We start from the raw sequence: 24,706 nt of genomic DNA, 5'->3' as shown, positions 1-24,706 counted from the left end.
AGTGATAGGAAATAACAATCCGCAGTTAAAATTCACTGATTAGCCAGGAATCAAACCCGGAGTCCTGTCAACTGAAGGTCGTTCTGCCGACCATTTATCCAATTAACCGGACGTATTCAAATTTATTAATTACTAAAAGTGGTGCATTGGCAGCCCCGCGATATAGGGGTAGCGTCTCGGGTTCGATTCCTGACCAAGTCAGTGATTTTTACCTGGTTCTGAAAGCTAGTTCGAGGTCCACTCAACGAATGTGATTACAGTTAAGGAGCTATCTGACTGTGAAATAGCGGCTACGAGAGGATTCGTCGTGTTGACCACACGACACCTCGTAAACTGCAGGCCTTCAGGCTGAACAGGGGTCGCCTCATAGGCCAAGGCCCTTCAAGGCTGTTGTGCTATGGGATTTGGTTTTTAAATGGAGTATCGTTTCGAAGGAAGGTGTCAAATGATTCTCACTTATCGCCCTATGCTCTGGAAGTATTGTTACAATTCACTATGAGTCATCAATACTTCTAAGGGATTATCTGAGGGTAAACTCAGCATAAAATAAATAAATAAAACAATAAATGCTTCCTTCGTTAGTGATAAAAATGTATACAGATTTATTATAGTTCACAATATACAGAAGTAACACTGAAATACAGCAGGAATTTCCACTGTCATTATTGAAGAATGCATTAAGCACCTGGCAGAATATCAGTTCACATTTCTTTATTGCTGGAGCCCAAGAAAGTATAAATACCGCTGACTACTGCGTTGTTCATCATGGTTCAGTGCTGTATAGATTTTATTTTGCCGGGCTGAGTGGCTCAGACGGTTAAGCGCTGGCCTTCTGGCCCCAACTTGGCAGGTTCGATCCTGGCTCAGTCCGGTGGTATTTGAAGGTGCTCAAATACGTCAGCCTCGTGTCGGTAGATTTACTGGCACGTAAAAGAACTCCTGCGGGACTAAATTCCGGCACCTCGGCGTCTCCGAAAACCGTAAAAGAGTAGTTAGTGGGACGTAAAACAAATAACATTATTATTAGATTTTATTTTAAATTCATTCGATCACTTTAAACTGAAGTAATTATATCTTACGAAGTGAAATGGGCCGGAAGTTGGCAGCCCTAAAGATGGTTATCCGTGGTTGTCCATTTTCTTACGAGGCAAATGCTGGTGCTGTACCCATCCTTGCCTTGTCGAAAACATTCTATATATTGGTGAGAAATTTAATAGCTAGCAAACAGAAGATAGGCAATATTTTATTGCACAGGACAACAGTTTACGAAAAAAATCTCTGTCAATAAGTATTCCTTCAGCTCAAAGAATATACAGACTTCAGGGTTGCTCCAACTATGGAACTAATCTTCCCTCCTTCAACATTTTTCATACATCATGTCAGGCTAGGTATTAAAGGAAAGTACAAGGCGTGATCAAAAGTTTCCGTTTGAGGTCGTTGGTGCAGCGGACATATAGGCACAGGAATTAGTGTGGCAGTGGTCTCGTGCCGAGATGCGGTCACGTGAACTACCCAATGCGTCCAAACAGGACCAACGTGCTCCGAAGGACAAACAGCGGTGGACATCCATTGCAGAATGAAGACTGTGTATGGGGCAGCATGTCTGTCGAAAACCACCGTTGTGGAATGGTGCACCAAGTTCCGTAGGGGTCGCGTTTCGACACAAGACGCCGGTCGATCTGAGAGGCCAGCCTCGTCCATTACGGACAACAATAAGCCGGCGGTGGATGAGGCCTATAGTCCTGATGTCGCGCCTTCGCTCCCCTCAAAGAGTCCATCAAGTGTCGACGGTTCCTGTCGGACGAGCAACTGGTGCGTCAGTGGGAGGAGTGCCTCGGCGATTTTGCCTGATTTTGGCTTCCTATTGAGGACTGTACGGTCGTCGAACGGAAACTTATAGACACCCAAGGCTGTGTTACATGCTTGGTGCCTAAAAGGAAGTTTAGAAATTTACGAACGCCATTATTGCTTTCTGAAAGATTCATTTTCTTGGAGCCCCTTTAACTTACAACAGAATGAGCACCAGGGACCACATATCTCACTAACGTCTGAAGCCTTGAACTTCCCCTCACGGCGTGCTTTGTGAACTCTTGAACCTTCTCTTTGTTCTCATTCAGTCTTATATATTTCAGTCTGCTGTGCAGAAAACATGAGGCTGCTATAATATAGTAGTTGTACTGTTAAGACCAGTACACTCTAAAATTCTCCCCTACTGAGCATTCATAGGATCACAGCTAGAAGAGAGCAAACAAATGTGTAAAATACACTACGATTAAACAAAAGTACAAAACACCAGTGTACATTCTAACATTCTCGCGGTTTACAGCACCTACAAATGATATATACAAATTATAGTTCTGACTTGTACAATTCTGTTGATCAAGGAATTAAACAGTTGCAGTGAATGATAATTATAGGACAAGCAGGTAGCTCTGAACTAACTGAAGCGATCGTTTTCCCAATAGCAATCGGATTCCTTCCTTGTATTCTGAATGGTTGAAGCTTCTCGCAGTTCACATTCGATGTGAAGTGTTCTAGTCTACTGCGAGCTGCTTGAAGCAGCCCTCCAACCCGAACAGTTCTTTCTGTGTCTTCGGCTTGCCAGGTCTCTTGGATTCGTCAGAGCCGTAGTTTTCTTCCTCCAGGAAATACTCGCGGTAATTCTCCAATTTGTTCTTCCAGGCGGCTGTGAACATACAAAAAAGTTGGATATACAAATCTACATCTGCCTACAGTAAGGATACAGAGCATGCGGGTGCTTTTACTATCTCTAGTACCAATACTTCGTAATGTGCAGATCGTACTATAGAAAGTGCGCCAAACCCATCAGCCAATCGAGTATGGTGGCTAAGCGAATGTTATGAGTTGTATTTGCGAATGGAATATACTGTATAGTGATTGAGAGCATTCTTTGGATATTCATGGCTGTTGAAGGTAACCTTTAGATTTAAGTATATTGCATACCTGTTCTCTATATTTTTCACTTCAGGACTTACGTAAACAGCTCTCCTCATAATTTAGGTTAGGTATGTTGTTTTCATATCGTGAGTAATAAAAATTCAAGGGACGTAATGTTCCTTGTGGAATTTTTTCATTGAATTGTTCCTATAGCAAGTTTTTGTAGAAATATAATGCGTTGCGAATTTAAATAAATTGCCACAATGCCAAGAAGTTGTGTGCACCACGGCTGAAGTCCAACTATGTAAGTGACTATACATCACATTTCCTTCCAATGTGGACAGGAGATATATGATATGGAAGACGAAAATATAACTATTACGAGTTTCACTCATTTTTCTGAGCTGGCGATGAGTTCTACTTTTAATTTTCTTCTTGTTACGGGAAGAGCATTGCATTTTATTGTTGACATACAACAAGTCTAAAAGTAACCCAGATGATCAGTAACCAAGTAAATCTACATTTGTGTTATTTTTTGGATTAGGTAATATTGAGAACATGCGAAGTAAAAACAAAATCCTGTCTGAAATGTAGAAATAAATGCAGTTTATAAAACCCAACCTTCTACTAAATGATTTTGTAATTATTATACATACACTTTAATCAATTTAAATGTCCGACTCGTTGGCTGAATGGTCAGCGTACTGGCCCTCGGTTGAGAGGGTCCGGAGTTCGATTCTCCACCGGGTCGGCGATTTTAACTTTCATTGGTTAATTCCAATGGTTCGGGGGCTGGGCGTTTGTGATGTCCCCAACACCCCTGCAACCCACACACTACACATAACACAATCCTCCACAACAATAACACGCAGTTACCTACACATGGCAGATGCCGCCCGCCCACATCGGAGGGTCTGCCTTACAAGGTCTGCATTCGGCTAGAAATAGCCACACAAAATTATTATACCAATTTAAATTAGACTATTCCTAGTAGACAATATTTAGGTGTAACAAGCAATGAGACTGAATTCCTTGAAGTATTGTGCCAGAAGTTCCAAGAAAAGAAGACCACAAGAGCTGCACTGGAGGTATAGTGGCAAAGTCTTATTATTATTATTATTATTATTATTATTATTATTATTATTATTTTAATTTTTGTACGTTCGTTGTCCCTATATTTTTATCAATGTCGGCATGTAAAAGATCTCTGGTGGCACATTTGGTGTTTACCCGACAAAATTCATTATATCTCAGCCGTGCACGCCCAAGAGAGTTTCGGTTTACTCTGTCTGCCATCTAGTGGGCCTAGGGTAGAACGGAACGTCGGAATTGACGAGCAGACAGCCAGATGGCGTCAACTTGAAATGTCTGCACACGGTAGCTGAGGCCATACGATTATTATTATCATTATTATTAATGCACAATAATTATGAATTGCAAAGTACATGGTGGAGTAAATCAATCGAAATTTGATCACATTTTAAGGCTACTTCTTCTAAAATTACGTGGACCTAAATTGCGAGATATGAAACGATTACACGCGTTAATTATCTTACCTGTTTTATTAAGAAATATTCCCAAATGTTGTATGAATCACAGGCGTATCATGTGCTGGTATTGCGGGGGTCGGACGGAGGAAACACTTCGCCTTTCTGCCTGACGTCATCGAAGCTACAGTACGGCCTGTACATCACGAAGGGAGTGTTAGTATGATACAACTCCAGTTTTTGTGAAATAATAAAACATCGAACTGGGCGATATCGGGGGTTCGTTGCACATAATAAAAGTATGGATGGTCAATATGGGGTAGACAGTTCTTTCTTAACAAATTGCCGGGCTGAGTGGCTCAGACGGTTAAGGCGCTGGCCTTCTAACCCCAACTTGGCAGGTTCGATCCTGGCTCAGTCCGGTGGTATTTGAAGGTGCTAAAATACGACAGCCTCGTGTCGGTAGATTTACTGGCACGTAAAAGAACTCCTGCGGGACTAAATTCCGGCACCTCGGCGTCTCCGAAGACCGTAAAAGTAGTTAGTGGGACGTAAAGCAAATAACATTATTATTAACAGATTTTGAAGACCACAAGTTCCAAATCACTGGCCCCAGCAGCGCGGAACTCACTCGGACACCTTGACTTCCAGACTTTCCCCGTGAGACTTTTGACGTGATTTCAGACTTTTTTAAAGTCCTCTCTCGATAATTGTGAAGCTAGTCATTGCCGAGAATTTTCGCAATTCTTCGCATAGAATTCGCTATGCCATTGGCTTTCTACAACGGGGCCGCTGTCTGCTACAGGACTAAACTCTTTGTTGACACTTTTCTGCATTTTCTCTATCAGAGAATGTAGCGATTTATTCTCTGGAAAGCTAACCTTAAAACCATAAATGAGTATCATATGATTGGTTATGCCCATCATATTTTTGCTATTTATGTCATTTGTAAACGAAAAAATCAACCGATTACCACCAGATTACCTTCAAAATTGAATTCTGAATACATGTAAGTAACTTTCAGAGCAATCCTACAGTTACAGTATTTCCTCGTGACAATATCTCATTGCAGCGATTGGAAAGTGGATTTTTCAGCTCAAGTCCATCATCAGTGGAAATCATGGAAACTTCGTGTTTCTCACATGGTAAATTAGCTCCAGGGTTGGAACTCCGAGGAATGAATACATTTACTCTCCTAATATTGTGGCATGTACTGTTCTTTATCCTACGGCACTCATTAGCAATTTTACACTTAGAAAAATTGTATAAAATTACGAACAGATATCAATAATTCGCAATAAGTTCGAGAAGTTCTAATCTGAAGAGAAACAAATGTAATTTCACATTCATTTTTGATACAAGATACTCCGCCTGGTGGCCATGATCGATAATGGGTCAGGTCTAAACCGCGGTCAGCCGGTTCGAGTCCCGTTGGTCGAAAACAATTTTCACCATAAGAATATTGACCGACGGGATAGGAGAGGAGATGGTATACAATTTCTAATCACTAGATTGCGTGCCAAAAGCCTGGATTAGTGGAGTGAGGGCATAGGACAATGTTGATCGTGATTCGTCCATCGGATGGAGACTTTAAGCCTTGAGCGAACCCCTTGGTGCTATTCGACAGGAGTAGGCTATGTGTTGGTACCCCTTGCTACTATCAAATATGACGTAATTCATTTAACGTCATTAACCGCTCTGATCAAGTTGACGTCAGGAAGGGCATCCGATCGTAAAATTCGCTTGGAATATTCGTCTAACTTCATATCCGACGCAGTAGAGAAACGGAACAAGTGATGGACATACATTACCACAGCACATAGTGCGTATTACCTAGAAACTTTGAAACTAACGGGATACCGATACAGTGCGGGCGAAACCCGCAGGTAACTCCTAGTAATTATTAATATTCACAAAGGCTCTCTTACAAGTTGAAATCTTTACCAGTGCGAATAACACTTACCCGCCATTGAAGAAAGTGAGCCTGCTTCTCCGCCGTACTCGCTAGGTAGAATGCTTTTTGGTACGTTGTTATAGACAGACTCCATATTGTTGCCATGGAGGAAGAACTGGAACAAAATAAAGTGTCGTTGTAGGTTTGTGTGGCTGCGAAGTATCACAGAGGTGAAAAGAGTTCATAACGTGCCTTCCCAGAATAATGCTGAATAATCCACTGTTTACTGTTTACAAGTTTGAGTTAGAACTCGCATAGTCAATGCTTGTTAGTGTTTTGGTAGCACAACACAGGATGTACAATATTATGAGACTTGTTGCGAGTTGTCAGTCCATAATAAAGAATGTATTTGTGGTAAACAGCATTTCAGTAAATCAGTTAAATGAATAAAGATGTCGAATTCCAAGCATACAGAAGCGGAACGATGTGGAAAACAAAATCCTGGTGAATAGCGAGAGAGAATATAAAACGCGAAAGAAAATAGTCCCAGAAAAGAAGTCTCCGAATGTAGTAAGTGTATGAACGTTGCTTATCCTTGCTAAATGGTATTTCATATGCAATTCAATATTGTGGGCATGTTTTTATTATTTGCTGTACCATCAAAAATGCAATAAGTCAGATGTCTTCGTATGGTCGAACGTTTGCTTTGAAAATAAGTGTATTGTTTTGAAAATCTCGCCCAAATGTCAATGTGATTAGGCAGTGTTGTTATTTTATATTACTTAATATATAATGTTGATGTTATGCTTCTGTGATTTTTAAGTATTCAGTATCAACATATTGGTACGTATTGTAGTACACATGAGATGATCACTTTCAAGCGTATGAACTGTTACCATACATAAGTTACATAAAAATACATATTGAATAGTTATATAACTAAGTCAGCAGTAATTATACAACCTGAAATTATATTTATGCTCGTTTGTGGGTAAATACTAAATTACACTATTTCTACTGTCTCGTGCAAATTAGGATTATGCAGTGTTACTTTGGGTTCAGGTATTCAATTAGTGGGGAAATGTGCAGTTAGAGTTATTGAAAGTAAAATACCCTTAGATAACTGGAAAGATGACTTCTGTAGCGAAATTAAATTCACATTAGGAATCTGTCACCTGTCTTTTCCCGTGGAGAATCGCTAGACTCCCAAGCTTGCTCTCTCCATACCGATTTCTTCTCCTGCAGTCTTTTTTTTTTCATTCTGCTAGTGGTTTGACGTCGGACAAACATATTTACACAAGAACAGTACAGAGCTAGGACTGTGAAGATTGTGGTATGAAAATGGGAAACCACGGAAAATCCTCTTGACTGTTGTGGATGATTAAGTCTGAACCCGTCATGCAAGGTCACAGGTATATGACGATCCCGAAAAACGCCAGCGACATCGCATCCAACAACATATATCCAGTTCGAAGCATCAAAAGGAAAAGACTTTTCAAATAAGTAAGTCCCGATAGACTTTAGTAGCTGTAATGTTTATGTTTAGGATTTGTAGCACCTGTAAATTATGTGTGAAGAGGATTTTTTAGGTTTATTTATTTTGACGCTGACTGGTGATCTACGGACTATTTTGTAGTTTTAAATATATTTTTCGCGTAAAACTTCGTCCTTGTCACAGACCAGAGTGTCAGATGTAGTTTATGGTTTCAAACAGAATAAGGGATAACTGTGTGCATGTACGCGTCACTATACGATTCCTACTGTCACCAATCATCCCAGCGACCCCGAAATCTGTCATCTCGCTCATTTTTGGACATTTTCTTTTCCACCTGTTCTCACCCGCGGCCTCAAGCCGATGGTTTTAAACGTCATCCCGAGTATCACTATTCATCTCACCGACCCCGAAAACTGTGCATTTGACACTAACATTGGTTGTTTTCGATTACTTTTACATGCAATCCCGTCATCACTCGTACCGCTAGGGGACGGCATTCCTTTTTACAGATAGTAAGCCGTATGTGTACCATACCTCATGCGACATGCGTTCAGGAGCTACAGTGTGTTACAACATAAACACACGCACACACGTGTATATAGATACCTTGGGGCAACGTTCTACGAAAATCCAAAACTGGAACGACTTGAAACCTGAACTGCGTACAGTTTTAACACAGGCGGAAATTCCATTCAATAAGCTGAACGAACCATCCCGGCTCTAAACGATTTCTTGAAGGATGTCAGTCCCCTATAAGAGTACTTTGAAGAAACCATACAAAGATTTACAGAAGAAGTGTCGGAATAATGCTGGTGAAAGCACAAAGTAAATGGAGCGTTCTGGTATCACGCGGGAGTGAAGTGAGTTGCAGGAAGCCGATGCCAGTACAGTAATGCAGTCGTTCATGCTCTCCGTGGTTTGCCTCCACTTACTCCCAGACCTCCCTAGCACAACTCTTGTGGGAGTCTTTCTCTCATGGATGCCCTCATTCTTCAAACCTATGGTAGGGGCGTCGTCCTCTTCAAACAATAAGCACCACCACCACCACCATGGCAAACACAGAAAGCCTATTGTTGCACGACTATATGGTAAACAACTTAAACTAAATCAATTCTCTCACTGACTTTGTCATCATTATTTATCGAAAAAATTACATTTAGAATTCTGTATGTAATTTCCTTAGTACTTGTACCTTAAACATTTTAATTTCACGTTCACAAGTCAGCACTTCACCAGACATGTTGACTTATGTGAAAATAAAGAAGTTCAGTCCCCTTTTTTTTTTCATCGTGCTGAGCATTAAAATGTAATTTTCAATCACAGAGATGAAGTTATTAATACACTATTAACTCCCTCGCTCATCTAAAGCTATTATTCAGTCATAATCACACTTTGATATTTGTAGCCATCATGCAACGCCAGATACAACCAGTCGCACGGCGAGGCTTCGCTTATGGAGTGACTCACAATGTCAGAAATTGTTCAATTATACTATAATTCAGTGGTTGATCCAGAGTTTGATTCTTCTCTGAAATTCTAATAACAACAAGGACTAGCATCGCTTCCTGCTTGACGTCTTTCTGTGACCTTATACAAGGCGAATAACTTTCCTCACCTTATCTCAGTTATGTCTGGGGTCGCCGGAGCCAACATTCAGGATTCGAACTTCAAACTTCTAGGTGGAAAGCCAACAGCCAAGCCAGTGAGATAATCAGTTATTCAACGCGAAGGAATTACAGAAGTACGTTTATTTCTGAACGGCGATCGACCGCGAACCACGTTATTGATAACAGTTTACGCAACCGGCTCTAAATACAGTATTATAGAATAGACACTTATCGTGAACATAGTTTACATTTGTGTAATACAGAGTTATAAGAGATTGTACCTCACACGTGAGTATGTCAGCCAAGTGCAGCGCATTCTTTCTGTAAGGGTAATGTCAATATAATATCCTCTTATGAAGCTAAATTTTAACATTTATTTTGCTTACTGTCTAGATAGAGAAGTATAGACAAGCATATGACAATCTCGTAAAATCTACAGCAATATTGAAGAAACACCTTTCATGAAAACATGGAGCAACACAAACTGTTACTTACTTCCGCTCATCCCAATGTCAACTACCACAGTACGTCGCTTTCTGCACCTGAACGTCGACATGATCGACCTTTAGAGAGGACGTGTTGTTTTCCAGAATAATAGGAACAGGCGCCACTTTCTTACCTTCTCTCTGAATGATTCCTTGGCAAGTGTCATTCCCAGACTGAATATCGCCTCGAAGACTGGAGGCATGTTGAGCATGTTGATAGCCTGCGCCCGGATGGGATACACATCCTGAAAAGATTAACATCAACAACATTATACTTAACGCATTTATGTTCTGATATTTATATGAATTTCCAACGCATATTTCTTAATATTCAGTAGACTACTAGCGTTACGTCAGGGAACGACGTCACAAATGAAATCAAAGAGTGGAATTGAAGTCGCCCGAAGAAATCTGTTTGTACAACACACTATCATTCCAGGAAGTTCTAGTTACACGTGTCAATTTCTCCGTACCTGTGCATAAGAGATCAAATCTGTTGAGAACATTTCTCCTAGGATACCATAAATTCTGTATTATTTACGAGTAGGTTCTTCATTAGAAACGCATGACATTCAACAATGCTTCCCCTGCCACTGTCACTATCAACAACAGCACTGCCTGCAGTGGCTCGCTGAGTGACTTGGTGCGCGAAACTCTGTTGACTGCTCTCGTGTTTAGGTTGTTTGTGTTTCAGAATCAAACATCCAACTGAAGGTAGTCATTTCAATTTTTAGTTTATTTCAAAACATTTTGAACTAGCTATGCATGTTTGAACTCCCCCTATATGTTTTACGATATTGCGTCACTGAGTGGCTCAACCTAAGCTTGTAAATCAGTGGCTGAAACTTGGTACAAGTGATCGGATTTTCGAAGGACAGACACAAAGCACTTCATATCGTACCATATCGTCATGTAGCACATTCAGGGTAAACTCGGCAAAATTACATATCACCCAATAGTGTCTCGGTTTCTCTGCTATCTACGTGGAATAAAATTAGACGACAATCCAAGGATTTCAGAGTAAACCAATCAGCTCTCATTTGATATCCATCGCTAGGAATTCGATTCGAGGAGAGACGTGAAACACCTGAGCCATGAAGGGGCTTTGCCACACTTAGTACTGAGGTTAATGAGGTTGTTGAGCTTAGCTCCAGCAGTCCTAAGGATAACAATTGTGCGAGGTAACGAACAAACACTACTCAGCATAGATTAAGTACATGTGTTGCAATCCACGTTAATGTCGGGGTCACACATCTGTGTTAACAACTAACATGAACTATTTAAACTTCACCATCGAAATAACACTGGTTTGTGTTTCCTTTCTCAGACAAACTTACCACTTAATTCATATTGAGTTTATTTCATCAGGTGTGATGATAGCAAATGAATCCGAGGTTAATGTTAGTAATTCTCTGACAAAGTTTTCAGACCGTTATTAACCGACAAGGAAAAGCGTGAACGACTGAATGGAGAAATCTTGAAAGAAATACAACGTACCCCTTCTTCATATGCATCCCCACATATCTCTCACAAGTACAAGAAACTCAGCTTAATTCGGTTTATTCTTTCAACAAAGTCTGTGCAAAGTACCATATTATTATTATTATTATTATTATTATTATTAATCTTCTCTGTTGTTGATTGACTTTGTGCAAATTTGTATTTTGGGACACAATTGGAAGGGCATGATGAGAAAATCCATAGCTTAATATCGGAGAAACCTAACACAGGCATGATCTCTTGTGTGTTTTTGTCGTTGTTGGTAGCGTGTTTCTCATGAAAACGCTCAGCATTCGCCAAACGTAAGGATTCTCTTCAGTTTGTCTCTTCATTCACTAGAAATCCGAAATATATGTCTAATAGTGCAGGTTTATATCGCACAATTCTTTATGTCTGCCGCTATTTCAAGTCCCACTTAAAAATTTCCTGTTTTATAAATGATAATGTGAAACAATGGCAATACATTTGAAGGACTGGATTTGAGTCAAATATTTCGATGAGATTGGAGGGAATGACGTAGTACGTAAAGAACAGTGACATGCTCACCAGTCAGCAACACAAATGTTACATAATCACGACTTGTAAATAAACTGGATTCCTACCCATTATGGTGAGGTTCTCATTCAGATAGATCATCTGTTCACATTTTAATCTCATAAATAACAACTTGAGGAAAGGAATCCGGGACCTAAACTAATATGAGCGAGAATTACCCCAATGAGCCCACAAATAAAGTGAAAGAAATCAGCTGATAATCCTTCAATTCTTTTTCTCAACTTAGTTGTTTATAAGGAGCCAACAGTTGGAGAGGCGCTGATGTTTGGTTGGGCGGGGCTGCGTGGCTCGGAGGGTAGAGCTCCATTCCCGTGCCACTTGAGCGTGTGTTACCTGACGATACTTAAATTGGAGACCTGCTGCAGATATTAATTAATGAATAATTAAATATAAGTAATACGATAAACAAATAACAAGAAGGAAGAGGACACCCAGAGACATTGCGGTGCCGGTTATTTCACGCCCCACTGAAGAGTCTGTCGCAAGTTACTGAGGTATTTCTTATAATAAAGGAAAACTCAAAATTAGTTTCTACCATTTCAAAATTCAGCACAAATTGGTGATAAATATTATAACTTAACAGCAATATTTTGGTAACAGTATATCTAGAAACCAAACCCCACGGCACTTAACGCGCTTAAAAGGGCTTTGGCCTGCCCAGCGACCGCTGCTCAACCCGAAGGCCTCCAGATTACGAGGGGCCGTGTGGTCAGCACGACGCATCCTATCGGCCGTTATTCTGGGCTTTCGAGACCTGGGCCGCCATCTCACCGTCAGATAGCTCCTCAATTCTAATCACGTAGGCTAAGTGGACCTCGAACCAACCCTCAGGTCGAGAGAAAGGTCCCTGACCTAGCCGGGAATCGCACCTGTGGCCTCCTGGCGAGAGGCAGGCACGATACCCCTAGACCACGGGGCCAGCTAACAGTATAACAAGAGCAAGGGATAATAATATATTTTTCGCGATATTGCATAACAGTTAAAATCAGAAAATTATACTCACAACATCAGGCACTACGAAAAATAAGCAAACCTCGTCTACTCACCACCAAGTGCATAGCCGGCACGGGCTCACTAGAACCCTGCCGGTCAGCATTGTAATGGGAAAATGTTTTCACCAAGCAGACTCTAATCGGCTAACCAACCTGCTACACCATGTAAACTTGAAGAATTAACGATGGTGGCCACCAGTTCGCCCAACACGCAACTATGTCCCGTCCATCTCAATTCTGTAACCGATCCTTGCCAGTTATCGTTGTCATTCTTGTTATATTATTATTATTATTATTATTATTATTATTATTATTATTATTATTATTATTATTATTATTATTATTATTATTATTATTATTATTCGTAGCGTTGTCCCGCTGGTGGCCGGTCCGCTTGCTTGGTCTTTGAATGCCATTTTGTCCGGTCTCGTGCGTCGGCAGGTTGTAGGCCGATGATTTTTAAGTCACTATTTATTGTGCCTTGACAGCGCTGCTTCGGTCGTCCTCTGGGGCGTAGACCTTCAACATCAAAATGAAGGACATTGTTGGCAACAGTAGACACCCATTTGCTCTCGAATTGTAAACAGGACAGATACCCGTAGTCCAACAGAGCATTCTCATTTCTATGGTATGTAGTTGGCGATCTGAAATGTTGTCAGATGGCCGAAATTCGACTCCATACAGCACAACTCGCCGATATATCTTGTATTTGAGACGAAGTGGCATTTTTGATCGCAAAGTACACCGATGACCTCCTTCCTTGCATTTACCCTGGCTCTTATTTCTTCACTCTGTAGGTGAGACCCAAGGTACCCGAAGCATTCTGACGTAGACTTTCTCCAGCGATCTGAATGGTACCGACGCTTGGATTTGACTCCAGATATTCCACCTTTTTCACGTTCAGACGGAGTCCATACTCGAAGAGCCGATTATTCCAGCCTTCAAGTTGACGTTGGAGGTTCTCTCGGGTGACATCTGCATACAGAAGTGTCCAAGGAACGTTCCGTTGCAGGTCACGAGTGATGGTGTCCATGACAAGAACAAAAAGGGATGGTGATAGTGCTGATCCTTGGTGGACTCCGACATTTACAGGAAAGTTTTCTGAGGTGCCGCACTCTACTTCTGGTGTTCGGGTATAACATCTTGACCGTATTCACAATTGACTCTGACACACCATGTTCGCGGAGTGCGTATGTGGAACACGATCGAAGGCCTTTTCAAGGTCAAGAAAGGCAATGTGCATTTTATTGTTATTAATTTACTCTTGTACTTAGCTATTGTTATCTTATACTTATTTCAATGAGTTATATTATTAGTGTCAAATGGCCCTCCATCGGGTGTATCTAATAATTAAATAATTAATTAAATAAATAAATAAATATTCGAAACCTACACATTGCACTCCTCGAGGGAACTTCATAACGTGTACGGAGATTTCCTTGGCTGAGCTCTAACTACAGTAGAACTACACCGTCATTTTGTGAGGTGGTCATTGTGTCAACTGACGGAGAGGAACTCACCTGCCAGCAGACCATTGTCTTCTTCTCGTAGGCCGGGGTGAACTGGCCGAGATTCTCTGTTGTGTCAACTAAAGGAGAGGAACTCACCTGCCAGCAGACCATTGTCTTCTTCACTTAGGCCGGGGTGAACTGGCCGAGATTCTCTGTTGTGTCAACTAAAGGAGAGGAACTCACCTGCCAGCAGACCATTGTCTTCTTTACTTAGGCCGGGGTGAACTGGCCGAGATTCTCTGTTGTGTCAACTGACGGAGAGGAACTCACCTGCCAGCAGACCATTTTCTTCTTCACTTAGGCCGGGGTGAACTGGCCGAGATTCTCTGTTGTGTCAACTGAAGGAGAGGAACTCACCTGCCAGCAGACCATTGTCTTCTTCACGTAAGCTGGGGTGAACTGGCCGAGGTTCTCTGCCCTGATGGCGGCGCAGTCCACCAGGTAGGTGTGGCCGCAGATGACGGCCGCGTCGTCCTCCATAAAGATCACCTCCTGCATCATGAACACGGTCTTCATGATGTCATCCAGAGTGACCTTGCTAGGATCGTGCGCCCCAAGACGAATGAGCCACACAGGTCTGCCCTGACGATCCGCAGCCAGCGGGAACATCTCTCTAGAAACACACACGTTAACTCTCAGAGCGGGTCCATCACCCAGCACTCTTACACTAGTTTAAAGAAATACGTTCTAATTTTTGTACTCAGGCTTTGTAAAGTCCGATTTCTTGTTTCCGGTGGTGTCGACGATTTTAACTTCGTCTGGTTAAATGCTCCAGATCTGGGAGTGGTTGCTTATGTCCGGCTTGACACGCATCTTGATCTATCTGGTAGGGACATAAGCCCATTCATATCACCATTTAGAACGCCTGGAAGGTATGCTTAGCCACTTAACGATCTGGACGGACAAGTTGCCGGCGTAACTCCTACCTATTCCAATGCAAGGGCACCTGTGTAGAGCGGGTTGTCGCCTCCCCAGGCTACATATCCCTCCTGTGAGGATTACAAGGGGAACGGACTTATGTACCCACCAGACAGACAGAGCACACCACACTACCAAGTATCACAGAAACACATAATAGTGAATACATCTCTGCACATAGTGTAGGCATCAGGGAGAGCATCCGGCTGTAAAACTAGGCTAAATCAATGCAGAATGTCGACTGTAATAAACCTGGAAAAGGCAAGAAAGAAGTACCCAGGCACTGTGGATGCTTAGCCGAGGTGGTAAAAGCGTCCTCGGTTCACGTGAGTTCAATTCAAGAAGTCGAAAAATGTGTGTGCGTTGAATCCTCAAAATATCCGCCGTCAACTGTTGTAGATGACTGGGCGTCGCTGAAGACGCGTACACAGTGAATAAGGAGTGAGGTAGTTTCCCGCTGCTTTCGTCACCGAGCCAGACTTTGCTATTATATATCAGTGTGCCAAGCCCACTGAAATACTCAAACCAATCGACCTTGCGACTGACACTTTCCCACCATTCATAGCAGGGACTGGCTGCATGAGGAATTGCATTATCAGCATCGCTCATACCTCAGTCACTTTCATATGGTCGAAATCTGCAAACAGGAGTCTCACCAGCACGCAAATTAAAATGGAATTTCTTCTGAGTGCCACTGAGCCTACAGCAATAAATAAGTACCAAATTAATGCCTGGAGGTAAAGGGCACGGTAAATGAAGCTAACAAGTTAATAATAATAATAATAATAATAATAATAATAATAATCGAGAAAACCTAGTATGAATACTAGGGCCTGGGGTAGTAGTATCATTAACTGACGTTGCCATCATGCTAGTAAGTTGAAGATAATGGGGAGATTGGTCTTTGTCAATCTCATATTTACAACTAAGGTATTGAGCCTCTCACTCGTATATAAAATCTTCTCTAAAGCTCTACTTAATAGATTAGAGAAACAAACAGACCACCTGATCGGAGATTATCAGGCTGGATTCCGAAAAGGGAGATCCTGCGCAGAACAAATCCTAAACCTAAAAACCATACTACAGATTCGCAAAACCAAACAAACAGTAATCACCTTTGTTGACTTCAAAAAAGCGTATGATTCCATAGATCGGCAGACCCTGTTCAACATACTAGAGGAATTTCAAGTCGACAGGAAAACGAGGGAATTGATTAAACAAACTCTGACCAACACAACATCAAAAGTTAAGTTCTTGGGAGAAATTTCTGAACCGTTCGAAATCAGAACTGGCGTCCGACAGGGAGATGGACTATCCCCACTACTATTCAATTTAGTTTTGGAAAAAGTGATTCGTGAATGGAGAAAAGAAACTAAAGGTATAAACATTGGCAGACTTCTTAAAGACAAAATTCACCTTGACTGCTTAGCTTTCGCAGATGACCTTGCGATCCTTTCGAACAACAGACAAGAAGCAATCCAATCCATAGAAAAATTGAATGAAATAGCCGCAAAAACCGGACTTCAAATTTCATTTGAAAAGACGCAGTTTATGGAAGGAACTAAATCAAGATTCGACAATCAACCATTAATCACCAATTGTGGAATAATTTCCCAAGTAGACAAATTCAAGTATCTAGGTGAAATTATTCAGCCAGCAGGGTTAAATCAGGAAGCTAACAAAGAAAGAACTGCTAAACTGCAAAGGGCTTACAAAATCACATGGAACAGATACAACAAAAGATGTATATCAAAAAATGCAAAATTACGACACTACAATACAGTCATCAAACCAGAGGCACTTCATGCATCTGAAACACTGATCATTGGCGGCAGGTCACAAATGAAAAGCATTGAGAAACAAGAGAGGAAAATTCTCAGAAAAATCCTAGGACCAAAGTTCGAAAATGGAATTTGGATGAAAAAGAAACCACACGAAATTTTTCAATTCACAGAAAAAATCACAGATACCATCAGAAAGAGACGACTAAAATTCTACGGACACCTACACAGAATGGATAACAACAGGCTGACAAAGAAAATTCTAAATCTAGCTCTAACCCTGAAAATCCGCAACAATTGGTTAGCAGAAATTCATGAAGATCTACAAGAAATGGGTATTGAGGACGAAACCATTCAAGATAGAATGAAATTTAGAAGCTTAGTAAACAAACATAAATTTGCAGAGAAACCAACAAGAAAAAATACAGGCTGGACAGAAACACGCAGAAAGGAACACAGTGAAAAAATGAAGAGATATTGGGAAGAAAAGAAGAAGAAACATTGTGCAAAATAAGTTCAAACGCGCTCCACAGCTGGGCACAACGAATCAAAAAAAAAATAATAATAATCGAATGGTCTCAGTTAGGATGTCCTGTCATTTTGAACTGTTGCCATTTAGGCTGCGTTCGTGTAAGTTTTGACGTTCCATTCTACTCCACCGGACTGAGTAGCTCAGGTGGTTGAGGCGCTGCCTTTTGGCCCCAAATTGGCAGGTTCGATCCTGATTCATACCGGTGGTATTTGAAGGTGGTCACATAAGTCAGCCTCGTGTCGGTAGATTTACTGGCACGTAAAAGAACTCCTGCGGGACTAAGTTCCGGCACCTCGGCGTCTCTGAAAACCGTAAAACAGCAGTTAGTGGGACGTAAAGCCGATACCGTTATTATTATTATTTACGCCGCACCGACACACACGGGTCCTATGGCGATGCTGGGATAGGAAAGGGCGAGGAGTGGGCGTGGCAGCGCCAGTATTTGCCTGGTGTAAGATGGAAAACCAACGTCAGGACTGCCAACAGTGGGGCAAGAGATCTCGGTTGAGCTTTAATTAATTTCCTGGTGAACACCAAATGTGTGGCGTGGAGTGTCGAATGGACTAGCTATCCCGGGTTCGAACTCGCTGTCTTGGGATCCGGAGGCAAACACTCCACCACTAATTCACAGAAAGAGCCGGACTAACCACTCTGTCCCTCTTAGCGCCAAGGTTAGGAAGTCTTAAACATGGACTCCACCAAGGACCTTCACGGCCGGCACACAGATTGCTTTCCTTTAGTTCAAAGAGACGAACTCATCTTTGGTCTTTACTCGAATGTGTTCCTTGTTACTTCATATGGCGTAATCTCTGTAATCATGATGTACCGCTGTGAGACAAGAAATGCAGCTGTCTTGTGTCAGCGCTGAGTACTACAGGTTCCATAAATCAAAAAGCTCATAATGAGACCCCTAATACTTATACTTGGCCCCTTGGTACTTCCCTTTCAGAATACATGCAAAATTATGACTCCGCACGTCACTTATGACCTCATCCAAGGTGGTCTCTGAACTGTTGTATCACAAGTTACTGATGTTAATACATCTACACATATTCTGTATTCTGCGAAAGGAATACGCTCGAAGAAATGTGTGTTCTTTCCAATGACACTGATGTTATCAATCTTTTGTAAGTTCAGTCTTTCACGCTTTTTCTTGTCAGTTAATAACGTTCTGAAAACTTTGTCATATAATTACTAACATTAACTTCGAAATCAATTCCGTTATATTTAATTTGCTATCATCACACCTGATGAAATAAACTTAATATGAATTAAGTGGTAAGTTTGTCTGAGAAAGGAAACACAAACCAGTGTTATTTCGATGGTGAAGTTTAAATAGTTCGTGTCAGTTGTTAACACAGATGTGTGACCCCGTGGATTGCAACACATGTACTTAATCTATGCTGAGTAGTGTTTGTTCGTTACCTCGCACAATTGTTACCCTCAGGCCTGCTGGAGCTAAGCTCAACAACCTCATTAACCTCAGTACTAAGTGTGGCTAAGCCCCTTCATGGCTCAGCCGGACAAAATCAGCTACATCTGTACTCCTTGAGCTGCCGTGCTTGGGGCCCCGGGTACTATTCCCGGTACTGACAGAGATTTAAGAACGGCAGGAGGGCTGGTATGTTACTGAAGTGGTACATGCAGCTCACCTTCATTAGGCCTGCTCCACCTCGGGACGAAAGGCCTCCCTCGACACGTTTTATACAGCAGATGGCAGTAGCTATGAGCTTGCGTTGTCGTCAGCCCTGAAGATAGTTTCCCGTGGTTTCCCATTTTCACACCAGGCAAATGCTGGGGCTGTTCTTAATCAAGACCACGCCCGCTACCTTCATAATCCTAGACCTCTCCTATCCCTCCGTCGCTAAAAGCTCTCTATGTGTTAGTGAGACGTTAACAAATATAAAAAATACACACACACATAGCACATCACACTACCAGCCCTCCATATGCAGTTGGCAATAGGAAGAGCATCCAGTCGTACAACTTGGCCAAATCCACATAAAGGAAAAAGTGTTATAGAAGATGTTGCACTTTACTCAGTTTGGGCAAAACATTCTATCCTGAGACCATCAGTAATAAAAGCTATCGTGCACTGACTATTCGCAAATAGATAATTGAAGTCATGGAATTCGTCAGTCATAAACATTTATATTTTTCATGTTCAGAGCAAGATTTAATGCTTGCTGATGACAATGCGATAGGTGTCGCTCAGTTTTAGAAAAACACCATCTAGATATATAGTAAATTTGGTCAATTTTCCTTTGTTTGTCCATTTTCGTAAGTTTTCTAAATAGTCCAATTATCGCTTTATTTTCACTGTATGATTAAGTATGCTTCTAACACGAGTAAATAAATAAATATTTATTTCCTCTTTACTGGGATAGTAACTGTTTTTTTATACTTTAAACACAACTTACCCCAAGCTGAGTACTTCTTGAAGTTCAGGGGAAAGAGGGTCTCTCCGGGCGAACCAGTCTGGAAGGGCAGTCCTCATGGTGTAATAGTTCTCCACTTTCTTTTTGGCTTCTTCCACATCAAAATGACATCCTCTCAGAAAAGTTGCCAAGAACTGATCGTCTAGAAACACAACCCACACTTACAGTAGTTGGTCTTTTCATACAACTTAATGAACTTTCCCGAGAGGTTTACAGTAGAATGTGGTTGTCACTCATCCAAGAACTGGAATGGGGATTACTGGATAGATAAGGTTAAAAGTATTATTGATAAGTTGGGTTTAGGAAACTATTGGGAGGAGGAGTGGAAAAGGAGCAATGAAATGTGTTGGAAGAATACTATAAAAAGGATTAAAGATGTTCAAGCACAGGATTTGGAAGCTGACTGCAGGAAAGGAGTGACCCTAACTATGTGTAATATTATTAATGAAGTAGTTAATATAACAGTAGAAAATGTGAATAGCTTAGAGAGAAGAGGACTAATTTGGTTGATGACGGATGTATATATGAATAAGGAATGGACAAGAACGAAAAAAAAGATTCTATTTGTATACTGTGCGGTGAACCATAATAAGATTTTCACTTCTTAATAATATGCGAGCGAACTCGAATGGAGGGAGCGGAATATATGAGTGAGGAACAACTGAAAGCCATGAAACAACGAACAGAAGATCATAGAATGGGTAGTGAAAGAGTGGAAAAACCAGGGAATACAAGTAAGATGTTTGATGCAGTTAGAAAACGTTGTATGAAGATGTTAAAGGAAGTGGAATTTAAAAGTAACGAGGAGGTAGTTCTTGTTCTTCTTGTCGTAGATTCTGGTTGTTGTAAATAGAAAGTACAGATGGGGAGGTACGCAGATCAGTGCTCAGCTGCCTAACTCAGCGTAATAGGCGTCGGGTCAAGCGGTGAGCAGTTGGTTATCTGTGCGAGGGAGTGGGGGGCCTGAGTAACCTGAAGACGGTCACGTACGGAAGAATGACAGCAAGGATGGAATAAGAGCAGATGCCAGAGGTGGAAGGTCATCCGCAACGGAGGGCAGGAGGGAACACCCACGCTGACATGTACCTACAGTGAGTAGACATTTTAGTTAACCTTGTACTTAATAATTCTATCACATTGTTATTTTGTTTATGTATTTCCTCCAACCAGATCCATTAGGTTGTGAAACTCCACACATCTGGAGAAAATAAAGGTGTATGTAGTGTAATGTAGTTGTCATAAAATAGAAGTATAGAAGGGCTTTAATGAGCCGTGACATACCACTGAGCGGTCTTCGAGAGCCAGCCTCTTGATATCCTAGGCCTGGTCCTCTGTTAATCCCCAGAACACGACAATGAGAAGTTGCTAATAATTGAAGTATATCATTTGTTGCTGAAAATGCTAACTGAAATGAAGTAGTACTCACACAAATCACGATATAGTATTCCTCAGTTCTTGTTGCTGTAAACTGACTTCAAAATGGCTTCAGAAAGAACTGTAGAGACAAATGGAGGCAGGTTAAAAGCAAAGGGCTACAAGTGTAAGTATGTGGCAACTGTAAGGGAACCAGTTCACCAAACTGTTACTTTGTCTAGCGGTGGAGGGAGACAAGTACGCGTGTAATTGTTTGCCTCTACCGGGCGAGTTGGCCGTGCGCGTAGAGGCGCGCGGCTGTGAGCTTGCATCCGGGAGATAGTAGGTTCGAATCCCACTATCGGCAGCCCTGAAAATGGTTTTCCGTGGTTTCCCATTTTCACACCAGACAAATGCTGGGGCTGTACCTTAATTAAGGCCACGGCCGCTTCCTTCCAACTCCTAGGCCTTTCCTATCCCATCGTCGCCATAAGACCTATCTGTGTCGGCGTGACGTAAAGCCCCTAGCAAAAAAAAAAAAAAAATTGTTTGCCTCCAAACTGCCTACAACAAGCCATTTTAAGTAAACCTGAGTACGCAGTTGCAAACTCGCACCGCAACTTCCAAGTAGTCAGACTGACTACAGAAGATTTACATTCAACTGAAAACATGAACGAGTCCTAAAATCAAATTGTGAAGAATCACCAAATGTCAATGGATTCGTTTATAAGAGGATCACCCATTCACTCATCAGGTCGGCGGATGCAGGGTGGGTTTCTGCTGGTCTGTGGTCCCATAGCTCTGCACTCCGATCGGCCAACCAAGGAGAGGAGGGGGAGTGGTTGTGGCTGTACGGCTTTATATTCGGGAGACGGAAAGTGGTGGTCCCCACCGTTGTCTCTCCTGAGAATGATTTTCCGTGGTTTTCCATTCTCCTGCACTAAGGCGAATGCGGGACAGTTCCTAGCACAGGCCACGGCCACCAACCCTCTCACCTTCTCCGATTCAAATTTCCTGACCTCAGAGACGGCTTCACCGTCCAGGAGGCCCGCCTATCTCCTTCAAGGAAGAATGTAAACATTTAGTAGTATTCATACATTACTGCAAGTGCTCTATGGAGCTTGAAACTTGTGAACAGGCCACATTCTAAGGCTGAAGATTAACAAAATACCAAACTTCGGTCTTGAACACTAAGAAGAAGAGACATCACTCATCCATGAAAATACAGTAATTAAAACTAATCCTGAGATTGCACTAGGCTTTTCCAATACAGGAAAGTAAAGAAGTACAAGGAATTGTGGTTATGGTTTCTGTGATATCAGCCTATGAAGTAAAAGAGACAAGTGTACTGACCTTGTCTTGCTGTGATGTGAGGCTGAGTGTTGAGGAAATCCTTGATCTGGGCAATCCCGTCCACCATTCTCCCCGGATCCTCGTTCAGCTGGGTCCGCGCTATCTCCTCCAGCTCACCAGTCAGAGGTCGGATGTCAGCCATGACAAGAAATGTCACTCTTACTAAGATCAGCGTTGTTGTTCACAAAGTCTGAGGCTCGTAAGACTGAACTCTGTAGATCAGTAGACGTACCGCAGGTTAGTAATGTGTGGATATAGCCTGGAATATTAGCACAAATGTGTATCCTTATACAGTAATATTGTAGTCTCACTTGTAGGCGATGCACTAGCATTTATCTATCTCTGAAAATGCACCGCACTTTTGTTTCATGTGGCATTGTTTTACAGCCAGATGAGCTTCCTGCCGCCAACCTACACAGGATTAAGTAAAGACCGCCCTAACACGAGGTACAGACGCCCCTGGTGTGGAGAACAGACGCTGCCTGATGGATTTTTTACTGGTATTTCCTTCAGTAAGGTACCATCAACCCCCTACAGGAGTTCATCCGCCCGCAGCCGTTAACTCGTTTAGAGGGGGAGTGGGGGGGGGGACACTTGATGAACAGAAAGATTCCACAAATATTAAAAGGGAAGGTACGCGAGGCCGCGGTGAGACCAGCAATGAAATATGGGACAGAAACTTGACAGATTACAAGGAGATGGCCGAACGCTGAAGTGAGGAAATGGACGAACAAAGTTGGACAAAGGGAGTAACAGAAGACGTAACTTGGTGCTGAGAAAGTCAGAGAATCTGGGCCCGCGTTAAGATTATATGAACTGCTTCCACCATGGAAAAGAAGGAGATGTATGGACCTCATTCAAGAAGGAATGAAACAGCGGAGACTTGTGCAGGTAACGGTTCAGGACAGAGCAGTGTGACTCCGCGTAAGCGAGATTAATCACGCTGAACAAGAAGTAATATTGTAACCAAAGGTAGTAGGGTTGTTGAAGTCCCTTCGGCGCTCGCCGTCGTACGAGGACATGCTAACCATCTCCGGAGTCACATTCAGTGTTTGTGTACGTATGTAGAATCCTCAACACGAAGGCTGGTTGAATCCTCACCAACTCCAACCATTAGGGATTATAGATGACCTAGGCATCACTGAAGAGGAGTGAGGTAGTTTCCCCTTGCTTTGCTCACCGAGCCAGAAGTTGCTATCAATATATATATAATAAGAGTTTCGTCTGTACATTGCTCAGAATTTGAAGACAATGGTATTTCTGGAATCGGTCGTGTCCACAGTAACGAGGAAATGCACTTTTAAATTTTCCGTAATGTCTGTCTGTCTGTCTGTCTGTCTGTCTGTCTGTCTGTCTGTCTGTCTGTCTGTCTGTCTGTCTGTCTGTCTGTCTGTCTGTCTGTCTGTCTGTCTGTCTGTCTGTCTGTACACGCATCACGAGAAAATGGTTCAAGAGAATTTAATGAAAATCGGTATGTAAAGTCAAGGAATGAGCCACTACAATTTAGGCTATAAATCAGTTTATTCGCACTGAGTGAAATGGTAGTTTAGGGGAAAGCCTAAAATGTAATTCTCAAATATTTATGTTATTAGTGGCCCTATCGTTAAATACTATATAACTAAAGATATATAATTAAATATCCGATCATTTATGCCTTATACACTTTTGCCGTACCGGCTATGATAACACAGATATTCATGAATTTGTATTTGTGTTGCTCAGTCCATATCAACGCCGAGCCACGAAAAATGGGTTAACAGACTTTATGAAAACCGGTATATAGAGTCGGGGAATAAAAACTACAGTCTAAGCTATAAACAATTTTATTCACCTTGGATGAAATTGTAGTTTAGGGGAAAACACCTGAAATTTAATTTTTAAATATCTATGTTATTGGTCCTATCGGA

The 24,706-nt window shown here is 41.8% G+C and overlaps 1 protein-coding gene across 1 annotated transcript; it reads right to left on the bottom strand.

Moving 5' to 3' along the window:
• Positions 1-1,547: 1,547 nt before the first annotated feature.
• On the bottom strand, positions 1,548-22,941 carry LOC136880811 (retinol-binding protein pinta). The gene is made up of 6 exons (XM_067153350.2): positions 22,800-22,941; positions 20,076-20,253; positions 14,782-15,037; positions 10,001-10,111; positions 6,349-6,454; positions 1,548-2,686 (listed from the first exon to the last, which is right to left on the bottom strand). The coding sequence occupies exons 1-6, from the start codon at positions 22,939-22,941 to the stop codon at positions 2,535-2,537; spliced, it is 945 nt and encodes a 314-aa protein (XP_067009451.2). The 3' UTR covers positions 1,548-2,534.
• Positions 22,942-24,706: the final 1,765 nt, after the last annotated feature.

Source organism: Anabrus simplex, chromosome 9 (assembly GCF_040414725.1).
Source record: "Anabrus simplex isolate iqAnaSimp1 chromosome 9, ASM4041472v1, whole genome shotgun sequence".
NCBI lineage: Eukaryota > Metazoa > Arthropoda > Insecta > Orthoptera > Tettigoniidae > Anabrus > Anabrus simplex.
Note: the sequence above shows the minus strand (reverse complement) of the source record. Positions and strands in the feature narration are given on the sequence as shown.